This window comes from Misgurnus anguillicaudatus, chromosome 13, assembly GCF_027580225.2.
Source record: "Misgurnus anguillicaudatus chromosome 13, ASM2758022v2, whole genome shotgun sequence".
Classification (NCBI taxonomy): Eukaryota; Metazoa; Chordata; class Actinopteri; order Cypriniformes; family Cobitidae; genus Misgurnus; species Misgurnus anguillicaudatus.
In genome coordinates this window covers 19,213,306-19,231,679 of record NC_073349.2, presented here as the reverse complement: position 1 = coordinate 19,231,679, position 18,374 = coordinate 19,213,306, and the positions used below count along the sequence as shown (strand labels likewise).

The 18,374-nt window shown below is 37.8% G+C and overlaps 1 protein-coding gene across 1 annotated transcript; it reads right to left on the bottom strand.

Annotated features, from left to right (window-relative positions):
* Positions 1-525: 525 nt before the first annotated feature.
* On the bottom strand, positions 526-18,294 carry itih6 (inter-alpha-trypsin inhibitor heavy chain family member 6). Its single transcript, XM_073875313.1, has 18 exons — positions 17,839-18,294; positions 16,176-16,211; positions 13,805-13,959; positions 10,811-10,921; positions 9,850-10,097; positions 9,574-9,743; positions 9,368-9,484; positions 7,826-7,997; positions 7,340-7,617; positions 5,491-6,688; positions 3,847-3,879; positions 3,312-3,329; positions 3,185-3,238; positions 3,058-3,078; positions 2,881-2,931; positions 2,253-2,366; positions 1,545-1,917; positions 526-869 (listed from the first exon to the last, which is right to left on the bottom strand). Exons 1-18 carry the CDS (start codon positions 17,926-17,928, stop codon positions 599-601), a joined length of 3,510 nt encoding a protein of 1,169 aa, XP_073731414.1. The 5' UTR covers positions 17,929-18,294; the 3' UTR covers positions 526-598.
* Positions 18,295-18,374: the final 80 nt, after the last annotated feature.

The window sequence follows — 18,374 nt, the reverse complement described above, 5'->3', positions numbered from 1 at the left end:
TGTGATTTTGTATTATTTAAAATAGAAGTATATACAGTACTGTGCAGAAGTCTTAGGCCACCACCACCAGACTTGTTGTTTTTGCAATTGTATTGTGATCGTATATAATTATTTCTCAGTCTCTTTATTAGAATACAAACAGAAAATACAGGAAATATGTAAATAAAAAAAGAAAATAAATCAGGACTAAATGTCTTCTTTAGGCATCGTCAGTGTTTAGTGTGACCTCTTGGCACGAAACACATCTTGAGCGTTTTTTATACAGTTTTTAATACTATATACACATTTCCTGTATTTTCTGGTAATATTCTATTAAAGACACTGAGAAACAACTATATATGATCACTATAACATTGCAAAAACAACAAATCTAATTCTGGCATGGTGGCCCAAGACTTTTGCACAGCACTATATATACACATTTTTGCAAACTAAACAGAAGCAATAGTATTTGGTCATTATGAAATAATTAAAATTATCTTATTATGATAAGAATGCTGTTTTGATAAAATCATATAATGAATATGCATTATGTCAAATTTACTGCCTTTCCAAACAGTACTGCAATTCTGAATAATCATGACATGTGAGGAATAATCTATTGGTGGTCCACAATGTAACTCTGATAGGAATGGCCCAGAAGTCTCTCTACATCTACCTTTGGCACGACCCAACATCGAGTTGAGTGTCGTTTTCTGGATGAATCCTTCAGATTCTTGTCTTGTAGGGTGACAGGAAAATGCTCGTCTCCTTTCTTTAACAATCCAATAGCCATTGAACTGTTCGTATTTGTTTGCGCATGATGGAAACCCGTCTGGTCTGTGACCCGTATCACCTCTATATGGCTATGTAGAAACTGGCCCAGAAGGGGGAAATGTTAAGATTATGGAAGTTAGGCTCTTACAATACAACTGCAGTGTTTCATTTATACAACATACAGTAAGCGTTGTATTTGTTAAAGGATTAGTCATTTTTCTTAAAAAAAAATCCTGATAATGTACTCGCCACCATGTCATTCAAAATGTTGATGTCTTTCTTTGTTCAGTCGAGAAGAAATTATGTTTTTGAGGAAAACATTCCAGGATTTTTCTCATTTTAATGGACCCCAACACTTAACAGTTTTAATGTAATTTAAAATTGCAGTTTCAAGGACTCTAAACTATCCAAACGAGGCATAAGGGTCTTATCTAGCGAAACGATTGTCATTTTAAAATGAGAAAAATCCTGGAATGTTTTCCTCAAAAAACATAATTTCTTCTGGACTGAACAAAGAAAGCCATCAACATTTTGGATGACATGGTGGTGAGTAAATTATCTATATTTTTTTTAAGAAAGTGGACTAACCCTTTATCATTAGATAATGCATTAGCTAACATGAATTAACAATAAACAATACTTCTACAGCATTCATGTTAGTTACCAATATATTTATACAAATATATATAAAAATACAAAAAAAACTAAACTTAAATTGTAAGTTAAAATTAAAACCAGTAAACCTCACTGAATGACTGAACAAAAAAAAATGTTGCATACCCAGAAGCCCATGGCTGAGGTGAGAAAGCCCTTTGCCGTCAGCAATATAGAAGCCCAGGTGTTCCTTCTGAAAGTATTTGGGGTGGTTGTAGCGATGAAAGAGAACAAGAAACTTCACATCTGTCCCAAGATCAATCCAACAGCTATGGTGCACATCAACCTTGATTCTCAAGCCCTGTCGTTCTAAAGATCCTTCCTGATTGGTGGGCAGCATCTCAAGTCCCTCCCCTTTTATCTCTACAATTACTGCATCTACTGTTAATGTGACAATGAAGCCAACATTGGCAGCAGTGATGACAATCCTGTCGAAGAACGTACGAGTTCGGTTCTCCATCCCCTCCTTGGAGGGAGCCAGCATCAGATGCCCATCCACAGTAATGCCTAGAGCACAAAATAATATAAAGAAACAGTAAAGTACACAAGTTATGTTAAAACAATGGGATCTAAATAATAGTATTTTTTTCAAGATAAAATTGTACATGGCAAAACGGTTGCATAACGATTAATCGCGATTAATCTATTGCAGAATAAAGGTTTTGTTTACATCATATATTTGTGTGAACTGTGAATAATAATTATGTATATATAAATATGCACACATACAAAAAAAAAAGTTATACAAAATTATTATTCACAGTACACACACCACAGTACATTGCACCTTTATTCTGCAATAGATTAATCACGATTAATCGTTATGCAACCCTACGAAATACCTTTAACTGGGTCTTCCAGAAGGCGTAGTACATCATCAGCCCTTCCATCAATAGTAAAACACAAGTTCTGGTGCATTTTTGGAAGCTGAACAACAAAGTGTGGGTCTCCATCCACTTCAAGAGGTGCATAAAATTAAAGCAAAATGAATCATTTCTATGAGACTATGTCTGGTTGCACACCACATTTGTAAGCAGAGGTGTAGAGCCATTGTGCAAATAGTCAGAAACACGTCAAAATCTTGCATACTTTTCACAGTGTTTGGCTGCCGTTTTTTGTTCGCTTGAAATTTGATAAAGTCGAGAAGCGCCCAACTTTTTTTGACACTCTCGGCCGCTTTCAGGCCTGCTCTGCTGTCTGTCCCACAATGCACCATGTGACTGTGAAGCTCAACTTCTATATGAATTAACTGAAAATCGTTGCTACGCTTCGCTCGCTCCATGCCAGTGGACACACACTGTTAACATGGGTGCAGAAAAAATATGCACTGCTTACGTTTTATGATGTGCAACTGGTGTACCACTTCATTTAGTGTTTCAAGATCATTACCTGCTTTCAACAAGCAAAGTTTATAGGTTGGTAAAGATAAAAAAGAAAGAAGGGTATTTTAATGTGGTACTAGCATCATACCTGATGAGGAAAATACTCTAACCGAGCTTAAACTTGGTGAGTTCTCCAGGTCTGCTGAAATGATCAACACACATTATTTTTTGATGAGCTCCTTCTGCTATACATAATGCAAAAGTCGACAAGCTACACTACATTAGAGAAGGTTTTTCACATGTACGGTATTAATTATATGCTTACCAGATTCTTCTGCATCAGAATCTGTAAAGAAAATGAACCAATAGTGTCTTACAAAATAATACAGTATATTGAAAGTAGTTTAAGTAGTTTAAGATTAAGCACAGATTCAAAAGTGTTTTCAACTTACATGAATCATAATGGATGTTGTAGTCATAGTCGTAGTCATGTGCTGCATTGAAATCTGCAAAATATCATAATGAGTCAGCTTTGACCATGCAAAACCTGACTCAAAGCAGATCAAAAGCATTTCTTACCTTTAACAAGATCAATATCTGTGTAAGAGCAGCAAAAGAGACAAATGAAATGCCATATACTCAAACCCAGTACAAATTCCAGTGGCGGCTGTTGACTGCTCTTCTGAGGGACACAAATTCTAAATAAGTGTTCGGAGTGTCATGTGTCTTTCTCGTGTTTTCAAAATATGTGTTTGTTGCATCATGTGAACCATGTGAATTACGTGTTCTGTCAAAATAAGTGCCTGCTGCACACGCAAGACACTCCCCTTTAACAGTAAACTCTGATTACGCATGAGATTATACGAATATCTGGCAAACGCGAGCGTCTCTTTTATCATCAACCCCCTAGACACATCTGCAGCAGGCACTTATTTTGATAAGACACGTGGTGCACATAGGTTTACACGACGCGCCGAACACATATTTAGCAATTACAAATCACACACATGATGGGCTACATACATGTTGTGACAAACTTCGCATCAAGCGCCCTCGAAAAAAATAAGTCACCGGCCACCACTGACAAATACTAAAGTGAAGTATTTAGTCTTACCTTTCTGTTGAATATGGATGGTGGAGGAGACATCTAATGTAAAGGACACACAACAGATGTTACATTCATATGTATGCATTTGGCAGATGCTTCAATCCAAAACAACTTACCTAACTTCAAAGTTTTATATACATTAATTCATGTTACTATGAATTAAATTCATAGGATTCATAGAATTCGTACGATTAATTCAACTTTGAATCAATCATGTGTCTCAATATATCAGGTGTAGGAACCCAGGAACATTTAGTGGCAAAGTAAATGAGACAGTAGCTGCGTTTCCATTACAAATTTGCACAAAACTGCAATTGTTTTCGAAATGTCAACAAAAAAATATTGCGAAATGATGGCATTTCCATTAACCAATAATATGCAACTTAAACTTAGTTTTTCCTCTCGTGATAAGTCATTCCAAATATCACAGATGTTGGTAGAGGTTTACTTATATCACATCCACCTCCTTTTAACCTAAGGAGACGTAAGAGTATTATCCAAACATTAATGCCAAGGAAAGCCCCTTATACTTCGAAGTGGCAATGTATATATGAAGAGTTTGGTTCCAAAACGCAAAAAATCCGTTTTGACTAATTTGGGAAAAAATGTGTTTTCTATACCAAGAAAGTGACAAGATGAAAACCACTATTTTCTGTAACAAACTTTCACATAGCATCTTTATGTTATAATAACATAAAAAATTCAAATCCATAATTTGATTTTTCAAAGATTTATTAAAAAAACTGATTAATTTTTCCACAAAATGCAATAAATCCAAGTTATTTTTTCAAAATGCTATAAATCTATTGAATCAATATATAAATGTGCATTCATCTTGGCCATGTTATATTCATTTAGTTGACTAGTGGCATACACGGATTTAATAATAATCAAAACACTTACTTTGTCATATTAACAACACTGTCATTGCTGCTGTCATCTTTAGGACGTCGCCAAACTTCTTTTTACAGCGATAAGCTGTAAAAATTTTTGGTCCTGCTTGATTTTCGTTGACTTCGAGTAAAATAATGGAAAGTTTTTCATAAGATCCCCTGGGGTCAATGTGTTAGCATTTTAGCATGTGACAAGCAACAGCCATCATTTTTCCTTCGCCCTAGTGCCTCTCTTGTAAATTATTCGATTTTGATGGCTTACGTTTTTTCCCGCCACAGAAAAGGTTTATCAATGCCATCAAAATTATTTTGTTTGTTTGTTGGTCATAAAGTACAAAGTAGATGAGCAAAACTAGGATTCTGTGTGTATTCAAAGCGCCGCCATTATTGTTTACAATGCGTGGAATGGTGCATTGTGATTGGTTGAGCGGATTTATTGCATTCTGCAGAGAAGGAGGACTGGCATTTATTACGTTTTGGGACAAAAGGGAGAAAAGATAACAGAATAACACGGCGGATATCGAATTTTGCGTAAAATGAAGAATTTACTTTTTAATACTGATCTGATACACTACTGATTTTGGTTGTAACTATAAAAAAAAGACGTTTATCGTGTTTTGGAACCAAACTCTTAATATGTTTCTTGGAGGTAATAGTACATTATTTTAAATCAGAAGAGATTTAAGTGTTATCCAAACATTAATGGCAGCCTCTTATACTGTACTGTATGTTTGTCAGTTCACCAGAAAAAACTCACCCAGGACACGAGATGCTTCCCATAACTTCGGTGCATCTGTCATTCCTGGCATGGGCATAAAAGTTGGGGCCAGCAGCGTTGCTACTTCCAGCTCAACATCTGAATTTGCATCTGTGGTAGATGCACTCGGAGGCTGTAGGCTGTCCTGAATTGTTGTGAGTCCTGAGATACTAGAGTTCTTAATGTCAGTTAATAGTGAGTCTTTTACCACAGAAGGTGCAGTTTTAACTAAGGTGGCTAGCGTTGTGGTTTTGACCGGCTGAGAGGAAGAAGTGGTTTTCGCTGTACTGGCTGGAGTCTTGGAGCTTTTCAGGTTTGGCTCTGATGTCTTGGCCAGGGCTGAGGTTGCTGTGGTTTTAATGGTGCTAGGAGGAGATGAGGACGGTTTGCTTGCAGGTGGGGTAGTGGTGGTTTTAGGGTGTACTGTAGTGGTCTTCCTCAATGATGGATGGGAAAGTGAGGTGTTGGGTGGTCGACCAGTGGTATGCAGCCCTGAGGGTGGCGGATGTTGTCGCCCAGATTTGGAGACTGTGGGTTTGTTTGGGTAGCTTGGTTTTGTAGCCAAAGAAGAGTTGGATTTTTTGGTCTCTGTTGTAGAATGTGATACCTGATTTGTCACATTCGCAGAACCCCCTACGGTTCCATCTGCTGTTTTACCAGTAGTAGTCGTTACAGAGGAACTAGTCGGTTCTGGTTCATCAATATCAGGCTTTATTACAACCAAAGAAGTGACAGGTGTTACAAAATTATACTGCAGAGAGAGATTGGTGGCTTTATCCACAAGAATACGCTGTATGACCAAATCAGTGGTGTTCATTTTGGCTAGCAGCAATTCCTTGATGGTGAAATAAGCCCACAGACGTTGCACAAAGCTGGGAATACCATCCAGCGCCTCTGCACAGCCGAGAGACTGTCCCGTGGCATTTACAACAACTTGGGCCAGCGGTAGCTCAGTCTCCACTTTCACCTTCTGCTTTGAGTCGCTCGCTGTCAATGTAACCTTGAGATCCTGTACACCTGGCTTAAGTCGTCCTGTGACCACCAGTTCGGAGCCCTGGAAGTAGTTGGGGAAGAGGGAACGAGTGATGTCGTAGGCTTGATCATCCAGATAGGACAGCTGGATATCTGACAGGAGAGGGCTGGCAACTTCATCATAGAAACCTTTCAGCTGGACAGCTGCGTCATCATCCTCGTATACCTAAAAAATAATATTAATCTTTAGTCGAAATGACTTACAGTGTATTTAGAGTTATACATGTGCTTGCGTGTTGCAGTACCAGTTGAGCAGAATACATAATTTAAAATAAAAATACTTCATTTGAAAGGACACTACAAAATATCAAAATTACCCCATGATGTACTCACCCTCAAGCAATCTGAGATCAGTGTTGGATGTAACTAGTTACTAAGTAATTAGTTACTGTAATTTAATTACTTTTCCCTTGAAAAAGTAAAGTAAGGGATTACTCTTATTTTTCTTGTAATCTAATTACAGTTACTTCTGATGTAACTAAATACTTTGTATACTATAATATGATAGTGGATTTAACATGGGTTTAGTTTACAATTAACTGGTTGAATATTAGCATTAATATTAATGAGATGTTGGCTGTTTATTAATACTTAATAGCACATATTAATGACTGATTTTGCAAAACCTTTTCTACATCCTTAACCCTCCCCATTTCTACCAATACTTAAAATTAACAACTTCTTTAGTATTAATAAGCAGTAGTTGGAGAGAATTGGACCATAAAGTGGGACAAAAATAGTCAATGTACATTTATATATTATTTCTTTGAGCCATTTCAAGCCTTATTATTGTGTATATTTAGTACTAGGCACCTACCATCCGAGCCACACTACGGTTCTCCAGTGCCAGCCTTCTCAAAAGAGGAAAATCAGCGTCGTCTCCAAAGGCCAGGCCAAACAAAGAAGTTACACCCAAAGCATTCTGTGCATTATGCAGAATGACATCTGGTTCGGTCACCCCAATAGTAGCTTCTCCATCCGTCAGGAAGATGATCATGGGAATGCGGTTGGATGAGGGCACTCGATCAGTGGGTGAAGATGAGGTTGGATTTAGTAGTTGGGCCGCAGACAGCAGAGCTGCGTTGATGTTCGTCCCTGATGTGGATTAAGGAAACAAAACAAAATGTCATGACTCCGGTCACCAGTATATGTTGTGGATGCTGGTATCCCAACCAGTCTTCTAATCAAAATTTAAACGTCACGTCAACACCAGGTTAACCAGCAACCACAAGCATAAATCAACAAATCAATAAATCAAAACTGGTCTTTATCATTTCATTTTATGAGATCGAGGAGAACCTACAGCCATCTGCTATTATCATCTTGACAAATTCCTTGGCGTCTCGCACATTCTGCCGCGTGGCCCGGACAGTGCGGCCTTTCTTCCAGGTGTGGACCTTGTCTGAGAACGTGATGAGATTGAAGTAATCACCCTCACGCAGGTCACTCAGTATGATGGTCATAGCTGCCTTAGTCTGAAGTAAAATACAATAAAAAATACACATCATCGAGTGCCATTTCAACAAGTCTTAAGACTTGTAGTAGCAGTTCAATTCAATTTTATTTATATAGCGCTTTTCACAATTGTTAATTGTTGCAAAGCAGCTTTACATGAGTAGATGTAGAGGAGAACACAGAAAATCAATAGATAATATAAGAAGTAGAATATAGCGGCTAAGGTTAAACCGTACAAGCGAGCGTATTAAAGGAATAGTCTACTCATTTTCAATATTAAAATATGTTATTATCTTAACTAAGAATTGTTGATACATCCCTCTATCATCTGTGTGCGTGCACGTAAGCGCTGGAGCGCGCTGCGACGCTTCGATAGCATTTAGCTTAGCCCCATTCATTCAATGGTACCATTTAGAGATAAAGTTAGGAGTGACCTAACACATCAACAATTTTCCTATTTAAGACGAGTGTTTATACGAGCAAGTTTGGTGGTACAAAATAAAACGTAGCGCTTTTCTGGGCGGATTTGGGGGGGGAGCTGTGTTTTGTGGCGTGGTGGCGCTTTTGGGAGTACTTCGACTCGGCGCAGTAACACCCTCCCTCTCCCATTATGAGAGTGAGAAGGGGAGCGGACTATTCAGGCGAGTCGAAGTACATCCAAAAGTGCTATTACGCCATAAAATATAGTTCCTCTTTTAAATCCGCTTAGAAAAGCGCTACGTTTTATTTTGTACCACCAAACTTGCGCGCACAGATGATAGAGGGATGCATCAACAATTCTTAGTTAAGGTAATAACATATTTTAATATTGAAAATGAGTAGACTATTCCTTTAATAATGCAACGTATACAGTAAAGTGCTAAGTAAAGCCAAAGTTGGCTTACTCTCCCTGGGACGAAAAAACCCCCTAGGAGAAAACCCATTGGGAAAAACTCCTATAAGGACAAAAACCCTTGGGAGAAATTAATATATATTTATATTTATATAGATATATATATATAGATACGTAGGGATAGGAGGCGGGTAAGCGGATCAAACTGGTTCAGCCGGTGGTCGTTGGTCGTGCATCGGCTGGGTATCACATTGAAGGACAGCCAGTAGATCAGTGGTGCGATGACCTTCACAGCAACAGGAACTGGGTTTGTTTGTCTCATTGTCCTCGGGGTCGAGGACGAGTTATAGTCCTTGTAGCAACTTATCAACTTTTTAAAAAAAGACATCATTTTAAAAATTCTGGCTAGTTGGTACTATTGAAAATTGACTGTGTGTACCATATTTTACTCATAATTCAAAATAAAATAGCCTTGCGGGAGGGCTACAAATTGCCTTTCATGACAAAATACAGATGAACAGCTCAGAGTTAAAATGATTAAGGTGGTTGAGATGCTACCTGTTTGATTTTTGTGCCGATCATAGAGCCGCTGATGTCAATGACAAAAATGACGTCTTTAGGAACCACTGGAAGTCCTCGAGGTGCAAAGTAATGAACAAAGTAGCCATCATCCACCTGGAAAGAGTAACAGTGACAACATTACAATGCTAGATGCTAGACCACCAATCAGGTGAATGACTGCCAGTGAAGACAAGGGGGAAGACCTGGATGTCACCCATGGGGTCTTTGAGTTCCACATCATACTGAATGATGAAGTCTGCATTGAGACCTTTGGGGGAGGTGGTCCTCTGTTGCTGCATGCTGGGAATGTAGCGCACATGTGCACAGTAAGGATCCTGCTTGACCTGAGTAGAAGGGGGAGGTTCTGCATCTGCTAGAAAATCATAAGGAGTAACGTGTGCACTCACTTGCATTTACGATAGTGAAACGAATATCAAAGCGTAGAACTTTAAAGAGGTAGATAGTTTCTTTTGTGGCACCTTGAACATTGTTGGTGAGCAGTCGGCTGGTTCTCAGTGGCAGAGCTTTGATAAAGCTGATGCCCGTCCTCTCTGTTATGCTGACATCCAAAGAGAGGTTCTGTACCAGCTGTCCGGGCCTCAGACCCAAACTGAGCTCATAGCGTCCAAGTCGTCGTGACAACAGCTCCTCGTAAGACAGCGAGAAGGACACGCGAGCCCCAGGAGGAACGTTGACTGCCACACGAAACTTCTCGATCTCTCGTTCCCTTCAAAATGCAATAGAAGAGATGTTAGTTCTTTACAAAGAATATAAATTTTGTATACATTCTTAAAAATAAAGAGTTCTTTACAGTGATGCAATTCAAAAACTATTTTTGGTTCCCCCAAAAAACTTTTTTTTTTTACTTTTAATTGTCTGCAAAACTTTTTTCCATTACAAAGAAACGTTTGTGCAATAGAAATGTAGGCATGTTAAAGTTTATTTATGGGACCATACAGCCTGACATTTAAGAGATGTTATTTTTAAGAGTGTACATCGTAAGGAAAGAATTAGTAAACCAAGAAACATCCATCAAAAATGTAAGATGAATCGAGAAGACAAACTTTAATGTCTCAGTTAATATCTCAAACACAAAAACAAACAGATAAGAGAGATGCTGACATAAAGTAAAGTACAGAGCTAAAGTATAAAGGGAATGTGGTTAGCATAGCTCAGATAATTTTGTCTTTGAAGAATTAGACAGGAAATGTTTGAGTTAATATTGTAACTGATAACAGACTTTGATGCAAAGGTAAACATTGTCAGTCTGAGACACTAAGATATCTCCTTTGAACCTGTTAACCTAACATCATGCGTGCTAAAAAGTAAATGAAATGTGGCTTGTTTCAGTTTTTTGTGGAAGTCTTTGGGCTTAAATACCGCCAAAAGAAACAAAATCAAGTCCCACTGGAGAAGGGATTAAATAGATTTTGGGCTTACTTGGTGGCAACAAGTCCTGCTGTTTTCCCCTGCTTCTTAGCTGCGTCATAGATCTTCCTGGCAGCATTTCTCACCTTCACCTCAGAAACATAGACTTTACCATTTGATGTGCTTGGGAGTCAAAATGAATAGAAAAAAAACAACAGAAAGCAAAATACACTGTTAATATATGTGACCTGGCCTGTGAAATCCATGTCGCAATAATAAGCCAGTCTGGAACTTATGCCGCAATAGTTATCCTGTTTGGAACCGAGCTGACTTAAACTACATCACTGTGTGAAAGTTGTATTAAATGTGAACGGCCCCTACGCTAATAGGATTTTGTTTCTCTCTCCCTATCTCTTCCTCAATCCCGAGGACAATGAGACAAACAGACCCAGTTCTGGGAAATGTGAAGGTCGGAACATCCCTGATTTACTAACCGTTCTTCAACGTGATGCCCAGCTGATGCCTGACCAATGACCACCGGCAGAACCCGTTTAATCTCCTCACTCGTTTACATATATACCGTATATATATCTCCCAAGGGTTTTTTCCTCCTAGGACTTTTTTCTCCTGGCTAAAATAAGTAGTTTTTTTCTGCTATTTTTCAACCTGGGGAGTCAGCCTTCATTGGCTTAACTTAGCACCCTCTTCTATACGTTACATTAGTAATACGCTCGCTTATAATGTTGATTCATAGCCGCAGCAAATTCTGCTGCTTATGGTATCTGTATTATGTTATGCTATCTGTCAAGTTTTTGTGTTTTTTTTTGCTTCTATTAATGTAAAGCTGCTTTGAAACAATTACCAATTGTGAAAAGCGCTATATAAATAAAATTGAATGGAATTAAAGTCACATAATCTAATAATGTAGTATAATTAGAATTTTTGCAGAATTGGGCAATGCCATCTACCCATATACTTTGGAGTAAATTGATAAAAATTGTCTTATTTTACAGAAAACTTGTTATATAGTTTTATACAGAAAAAGACAGTTTTTGTTTTTTAAATAAAATTTGTTGATGCCGTTTTGGACACACCGGTGGTTCCGCAGTGTTTAAAGGGATAGCTCACCCAAAAATGAAAATGACGACATTTATGACTCACCCTCATGTCGTTCCAAACTCGTAAGACCTCCGTTCATCTTCGGAACACAATTTAAGATGTTTCAGATTTAGTCCGAGAGCTTGTTGACCCTCCATTGAAAATCTAGTAACGGTATACTGTCCATGTCCAGAAAAGTAATAAAAACATCATCAAAGTAGTCCATGTGACATCAGTGTATCAGTTAGAATGTGTTGAAGCATCAAAAATTTCGACTAAAAAGTCCCTCAGACTGTGAACAGCTGGGGTGCACCAGATAACACGTCATCCACGTCACTGCAGTCACGTGACTTTAGTCTCACGCATGCGCTTCACAACAGATGCGGAAGAGAAGACAATGCAGAATAAAGTCATAATTTTTGTTATTTATAGACCAAAATTTATTTTTGATGCTTCAGCACGTTCTAACTGACCCACTGATGTCACATGGACTACTTTGATGATGTTTTTATTACCTCTCTGTACATGGACAGTATATCGTACGTAGATTTTCAATGAAGGGTCAACAAGCTCTTGGACTAAATATAAAACATTTTAAACTGTATTACGAAGATGAACGGAGGTCTTACGAGTTTGGAACACATGAGGGTGAGTCATTAATGACATTATTTTCATTTTTGGGTGAACTAGCCCGAAAGGGGTCTAAAGGGGTGTAAAGAGTCTACTTTACCCATTTTTATATGGTGATGGTTAATGGGAAACAACACACTATATTTGGGTATAAAGGCCTTCCCCGCCGTTTGACACTTTTGTATATACAAACAAGCAGTGACATTGAAAAAGTGCTCGGCAGAAAAGTTCATTTCCTTCAGACAACACGATTACTGGGAAATTCTTGCGATTCCCTCATCTCTTAGCATTGGAGCGTTTGACCTGTATAAACACTTAAGAGTTCAACCACACCGGGCTATGCATACACTCCTTGTGTCTTTGGATGAGGGTCAGGGAAAGAAATGCTAAAATAAGGTCTTCCCCCTTTAAGCAAATATATTTAAATAAAAATCAACAAGAACCAACCAAAATAAACCAGCAGTCTTGAAAAAGACCTTGTTTGTGAGGGAGCGAGTAAATGGACGGTTTAAGTCACAGTGGAAAATGAGGCGCCTGCACATATGTGTGGCAATGAGATGTCTGGGATAGCTGTGCATGTGACACAAAGAACACACAGAGCTCGCAGTCACAGTCTAATAAAAAATGAAAAAACGCATAGGAGCTACTTCAAATCTGCGTATGTGTACACACAAGAGTTCCCATAGCTTGAAACCAAAGGAAATTCGGGTAATGATAAACTTCATACCTTGAATGCACAGCAAATGGCTCAGTGTAAAATATTGTCTTTCTCTGAGCAAGTGTATATATTAAGCCTTGCTTTGTCGATGGATATATGTGTGCATTCTACATGCATGTGTGTTTATGCACACGTAAATATGTGACTGTGTACCTTGGCCACGTTCCTTGGTAAACTCTGCTGGGTAAAAGCGAGAGTGAACAGAGCCAGTCCCCCTCATTTTCTCTATTAGGTCTCTGAATTTTCTTGACAAAGCTGGCTATTCATCAGCCCTAAACCTTCTTTACTTTTGACTTGCGTCTGCTTCCCATTTCAGCTCCTGTGTACTTTATTACGTTGCTTTGGAGCCTTATATTTAGCATTCGATTTACAGAAATGTTTCTTTTATTTACAAGGTCTCTCACACAATTTTATTTGAAATATTTTCCAGATTTTTTTATGTCTCACAATTTTTAAGGAATTGGATATAATAACTCTTGAGTTATTTTTTGTTCATTATTTCTGTATTTAGCATCAAAACTATTTTTCCTTTTTGACCATCAACCACTTCTTTCCACATGAATGAAGCAACAATTACAACCCTAGAAAGGACCAGAAATCTGGTGTGACCTTTTACTCACATGGTAAAGTTGGAAATAAATGCAGATGGAGACAGATCCACCTCAAAGGCGGCTTCCTTAGGGATGTGTAGCTGATTCCACACTGTGCTCTCCACTGTGGTTAAAGCATAGCGAGATACTACAGAACAGCGCACATGGTAATCTGTCACCTTTAGCTAGAGACATAACAAACACCAAAATGGCAATAACACATTAATATGACGTCACATAATACACAGAACAGAGTAGAAACAATTTTCAGATCAATTTATACTTTTTATGATACTTTATCTAGTTTTGGCTAAAAAATTAAACATTTACACCATTATTGCATACGAAAAAGATACAGTTAAGTGAATATGCATTGTCTTTCTATAAGGTACACTGCAATACGTACACTGCAATACATACACTCACCTAAAGGATTATTAGGAACACCTGTTCAATTTCACATTAATGCAATTATCTAATCAACCAATCACATGGCAGTTGCTTCAGTGCATTTAGGGGTGTGGTCCTGGTCAAGACAATCTCCTGAAGTCCATGAATGTCAGAAAATTTGAGCGTAGCATGATTGTTTGTGCCAGACAGGCCGGTCTGAGTATTTCACAATCTGCTCAGTTACTGGGATTTTCACGCACAACCATTTCTAGGGTTTACAAAGAATGGTGTGAAAAGGGAAAAACATCCAGTATGCAGCAGTCCTGTGGGCGAAAATGACTTGTTGATGCTAGAGGTCAGAGGAGAATGGGCCGACTGATTCAAGCTGATAGAAGAGCAACTTTGACTGAAATGACCACTCGTTACAACCAAGGTATGCAGCAAAGCATTTGTGAAGCCACAACACGCACAACCTTGAGGCGGATGGGCTACAAGAGCAGAAGACCCCACCGGGTATCACTCATCTCCACTACAAATTGGAAAAAGAGGCTACAATTTGCACGAGCTCACCAAAATTTGACAGTTGAAGACTGGAAAAATGTTGCCTGGTATGATGAGTCTCAATTTCTGTTGAGACATTCAAATGTAGAGTCAGAATTTCGCATAAACAGAGTGAGAACATGGATTCATCATGCCTTGTTACCACTGTGCAGGCTGGTGGTGGTGGTGTTATGGTGTGGGGGATGTTTTCGTGGCACACTTTAGGCCCCGTAGTGCCAGTTGGGCATCGTTTAAATGCCACGGCCTACCTGAGCATTGTTTCTGACCATGTCCATCCCTTTATGACCACCATGTACCCATCCTCTGATGGCTACTTTCAACAGGATAATGCACCATGTCACAAAGCTCCAATCATTTCAAAATGGTTTCTTGAACATGATAATGAGTTCACTGTACTAAAATGGCCCCTACAGTCACCAGATCTCAACCCAATAGAGCATCTTTGGGATGTGGTGGAACGGGAGCTTCGTGCCCTGGATGTGCATCCCACAAATCTCTATCAACTGCAAGATGCTATCCTATCAAGAATGCTTTCAGCACCTTGTTGAATCAATGCCAAGTAGAATTAAGGCAGTTCTGAAGGCAAAAGGGGGTCAAGCAGAGTATTAGTATGGTGTTCCTAATAATCCTTTAGGTGAGTATATTATATATATATAGAGAGAGAGATATATTTACGTTGGAGATGATAACTTGCATCATTGTTTACTTTGGGGGTTGTACCTTTTGCATATCATTAACATGTACTATTACACGCTTACACACCAAAATAAATGTAAAATTGTGAATCAGGCGATAGGTGCTCTTTAAAAACTGTATCTGAGATTGTGCTGCTGCTCTCTTTAAGAGAGTACTAAGACAAAGACAGGATAAAGTAACAACAGCAGAGGTAAATATATTAACAAAAAACAGGTTTTATCCAGGGTCTGAGCCTCCGACAGTAAGATGATTATACGATCTTCATTTTTATTGGTTTTATTGCATAACTCATGCAAAAAGTGCTTTAAAGGATTCCACAACCTATTCTTAAGACATTTAAATATCATACTTATGTTTGCCAACTGAGCATACTGTTAAGACATAAAGATTGAAATTTAAATATAGAAGATTGCTTAGTGGTTCATGAAATGTAAAATACACAGTTAGAAAAAAATGTCAAATATGTATACCATCTGTCACTGGGGCAGTACTATTTAAAAAGGTCCTAATATGTACAATTAAGTACAGATTTGGTACCAGTACGTATTCCTTTGAGATACTAATATATATCTCTGAGGTACTAATAAGCTATCTTTGGTACCAATCTGTACCTCTGAGGTACTAATATTTAGGTGCTGTTCTTCTTGAAAAGGGTACCACCCCAGTGACAGCATTTTGACCTTTTTTTAACAGTGTATAAGTGGTCTCAATGATTACAACTTAATTAAAATTCTTGATTTTACTGTATACTTACAGCTGGTTTTACTGTTGAGGTCTGACGCCTTAGTCTCTGAAAAAGACAAAATAACATCTAAATAAAAACCCACTGCAGTTTTCACGAGATCTCTTGGCCAGAATGTGAAATATTCTCACACATTCTTACTTCAATTGAGGCGTAAATCCTATTCTTCTGTAGAAATAATAATTTAAACTAAGCATTTTTTACACACACAAGAAATCTATGGAGAATGACTTAATCCGAATAACTATTCAGTTACCACCAACAAATCTACCTTTGAGGACCAAGGATTAAGGAAATAGTAGAAATAGTTTAACATACTCATTTACAGATGCCAGTGGTTTGGTCTTGATCTTACATTTAAATACACTGACTGAATCAAAGCCATTCATAAAAGAAGTGGAAATGGAAATAAATGTCAGTACTGTTAGGAGCCACTGGAGGATTTATGATGTTAACTTTAACACAGTTCATTGCTATATCAATACATTACCACATCTCCTGTACAGTAAATGCAAACAAATAACAGGGGAAGGAAACTAAGTGTTGGTCTGTTATTACCTTCCAGTAGATCGTTATAATAAAAAGCTTTGACCATATTTTTGGGACTTAAATAATTAGTTGCAAAATAATCATGAGAGAATAGCCTTTTAATTCAAGCACATACTGGATATGTTTTTACATGAGTCTCCGGCACATTTTTCTTTTTCTACCTATTCAAACTAAGTAAAAAAAAGGGTTTCTTTCATAATTTGAATGATACGAGGAAATGTATTTTTAGATTTTCAAACCAAAACAACCCACAAGAAAAATTTTGTACTTTACACTCTAAAATGGTGCTAAATAGCACTAAAAGCCTGTAATTTATAGGGGAACCATTTTTAGCATATAGCACCTATAAAGCACCCATGAAAAGCCATACGGGGTGATATAGCACCACTTTAGCACTAGATGATTCTATATTGCACAATAGGGTTCTACACAGGTGCTAAATATGTGCTATATGGCACTTAAAATGCAGGTTCCCCTAAGATTACGAGCCAGTGAACCACTTTTAGTGCTATTTAGCACAGTTTGTTTTTAAAGTGTAGTATTTCCTGGTAAACTGTAATTTACTGTAGTATATTATACAGTAGTAATACACTTTGTAATACTACAGTATAAATTAACTACACTTTGTAAATATGCACCATGTATAATAGTAGGCTATACCAATTGCTATACTATTAATACTCAATACTATGGTTCAAAAACCTAAGGTTCAGGTTAGGCTAAGAATTTTACTTTAGCTTATTTTAGTAAATAATAAATTATACTGCAGTGTAGTTTACTACTCGTTTATTTTAGATCACACTTGTTTCCATGATAGATTATGTGATTTCCTATATTAGCAATTCAGTTAAATGCAATATAAAACTCTATTTAAGTAAAGAAGACGACAGTTTTTCTAAAGCGAAAAAGCTCGTGCAGGATCTCGAGTATAAAACGCGCGTTTCGAGAGTTTCGCGCGTAATTGTGTGAGGCGAATTTTGCGCGCTCCTTAACATAAGTACATCATTTAACATTAATTTCTCCAAATGAAAAATTGTCACAAACAGACCACAACAAATCACAAAATAACCACACAATATCATTATAATTGTTTAACAATGATACTGTGTTAGCAAAAATTACTTACCTGAAGAGGGACTGTCTGCACACGCATCCGTGCACATCCCAAATCAACAATTGTCAATACTATTAAAACTGCACGTACACTTAAATCCATTCTGCTGGTTTTAAATACTGGATTCAGTTTAACTCCTTAGACGAGTGCGTAAGGTTTTCCACTAAACACATTTTACGGCAAAATGTTGCTTATAAAAGGAGTAGTAATGCCCCCTCCCTCCCAAAAAGATCCTAAGATTGATACTGAAAGCCAAATAATGCCATGAGAAAAACTGAAGCTCATTTAAACCGATGAAAACACCTTGGCTATAAAAATGACTTTTCACCGGAGGCTTTTGTTGCTTTCTCAAGTTCAAGGCTCTTTTCACATGTACATGCTGGAAATGTCACGAAGTCTCGCCACGGTTTTGGGGGCCAGGAAGGACCACACAATATTAACCCATGAATGTCTAAAATGTCTGGATAGGACTGAGAACATGCCAATTACGTTACAGCATTTTCATTATATTTTTGTCGTTTGTTTGGGCATCTATAAGATGAATAAGA

Bases quoted from the DNA above. Each gene is read 5' to 3' on its own strand.
- itih6 (XM_073875313.1), bottom strand. From the start codon at position 17,928: ATGGATTTAAGTGTACGTGCAGTTTTAATAGTATTGACAATTGTTGAT. The intron at 7,998-9,367 runs GTAGCATCTCAA...ATTTTACTTCAG, and splicing joins TCGGCACAAAAATCAAACAG to ACTAAGGCAGCTATGACCAT. The intron at 3,079-3,184 runs GTAAGTTGAAAA...TTTTCTTTACAG, and splicing joins CAACATCCATTATGATTCAT to ATTCTGATGCAGAAGAATCT.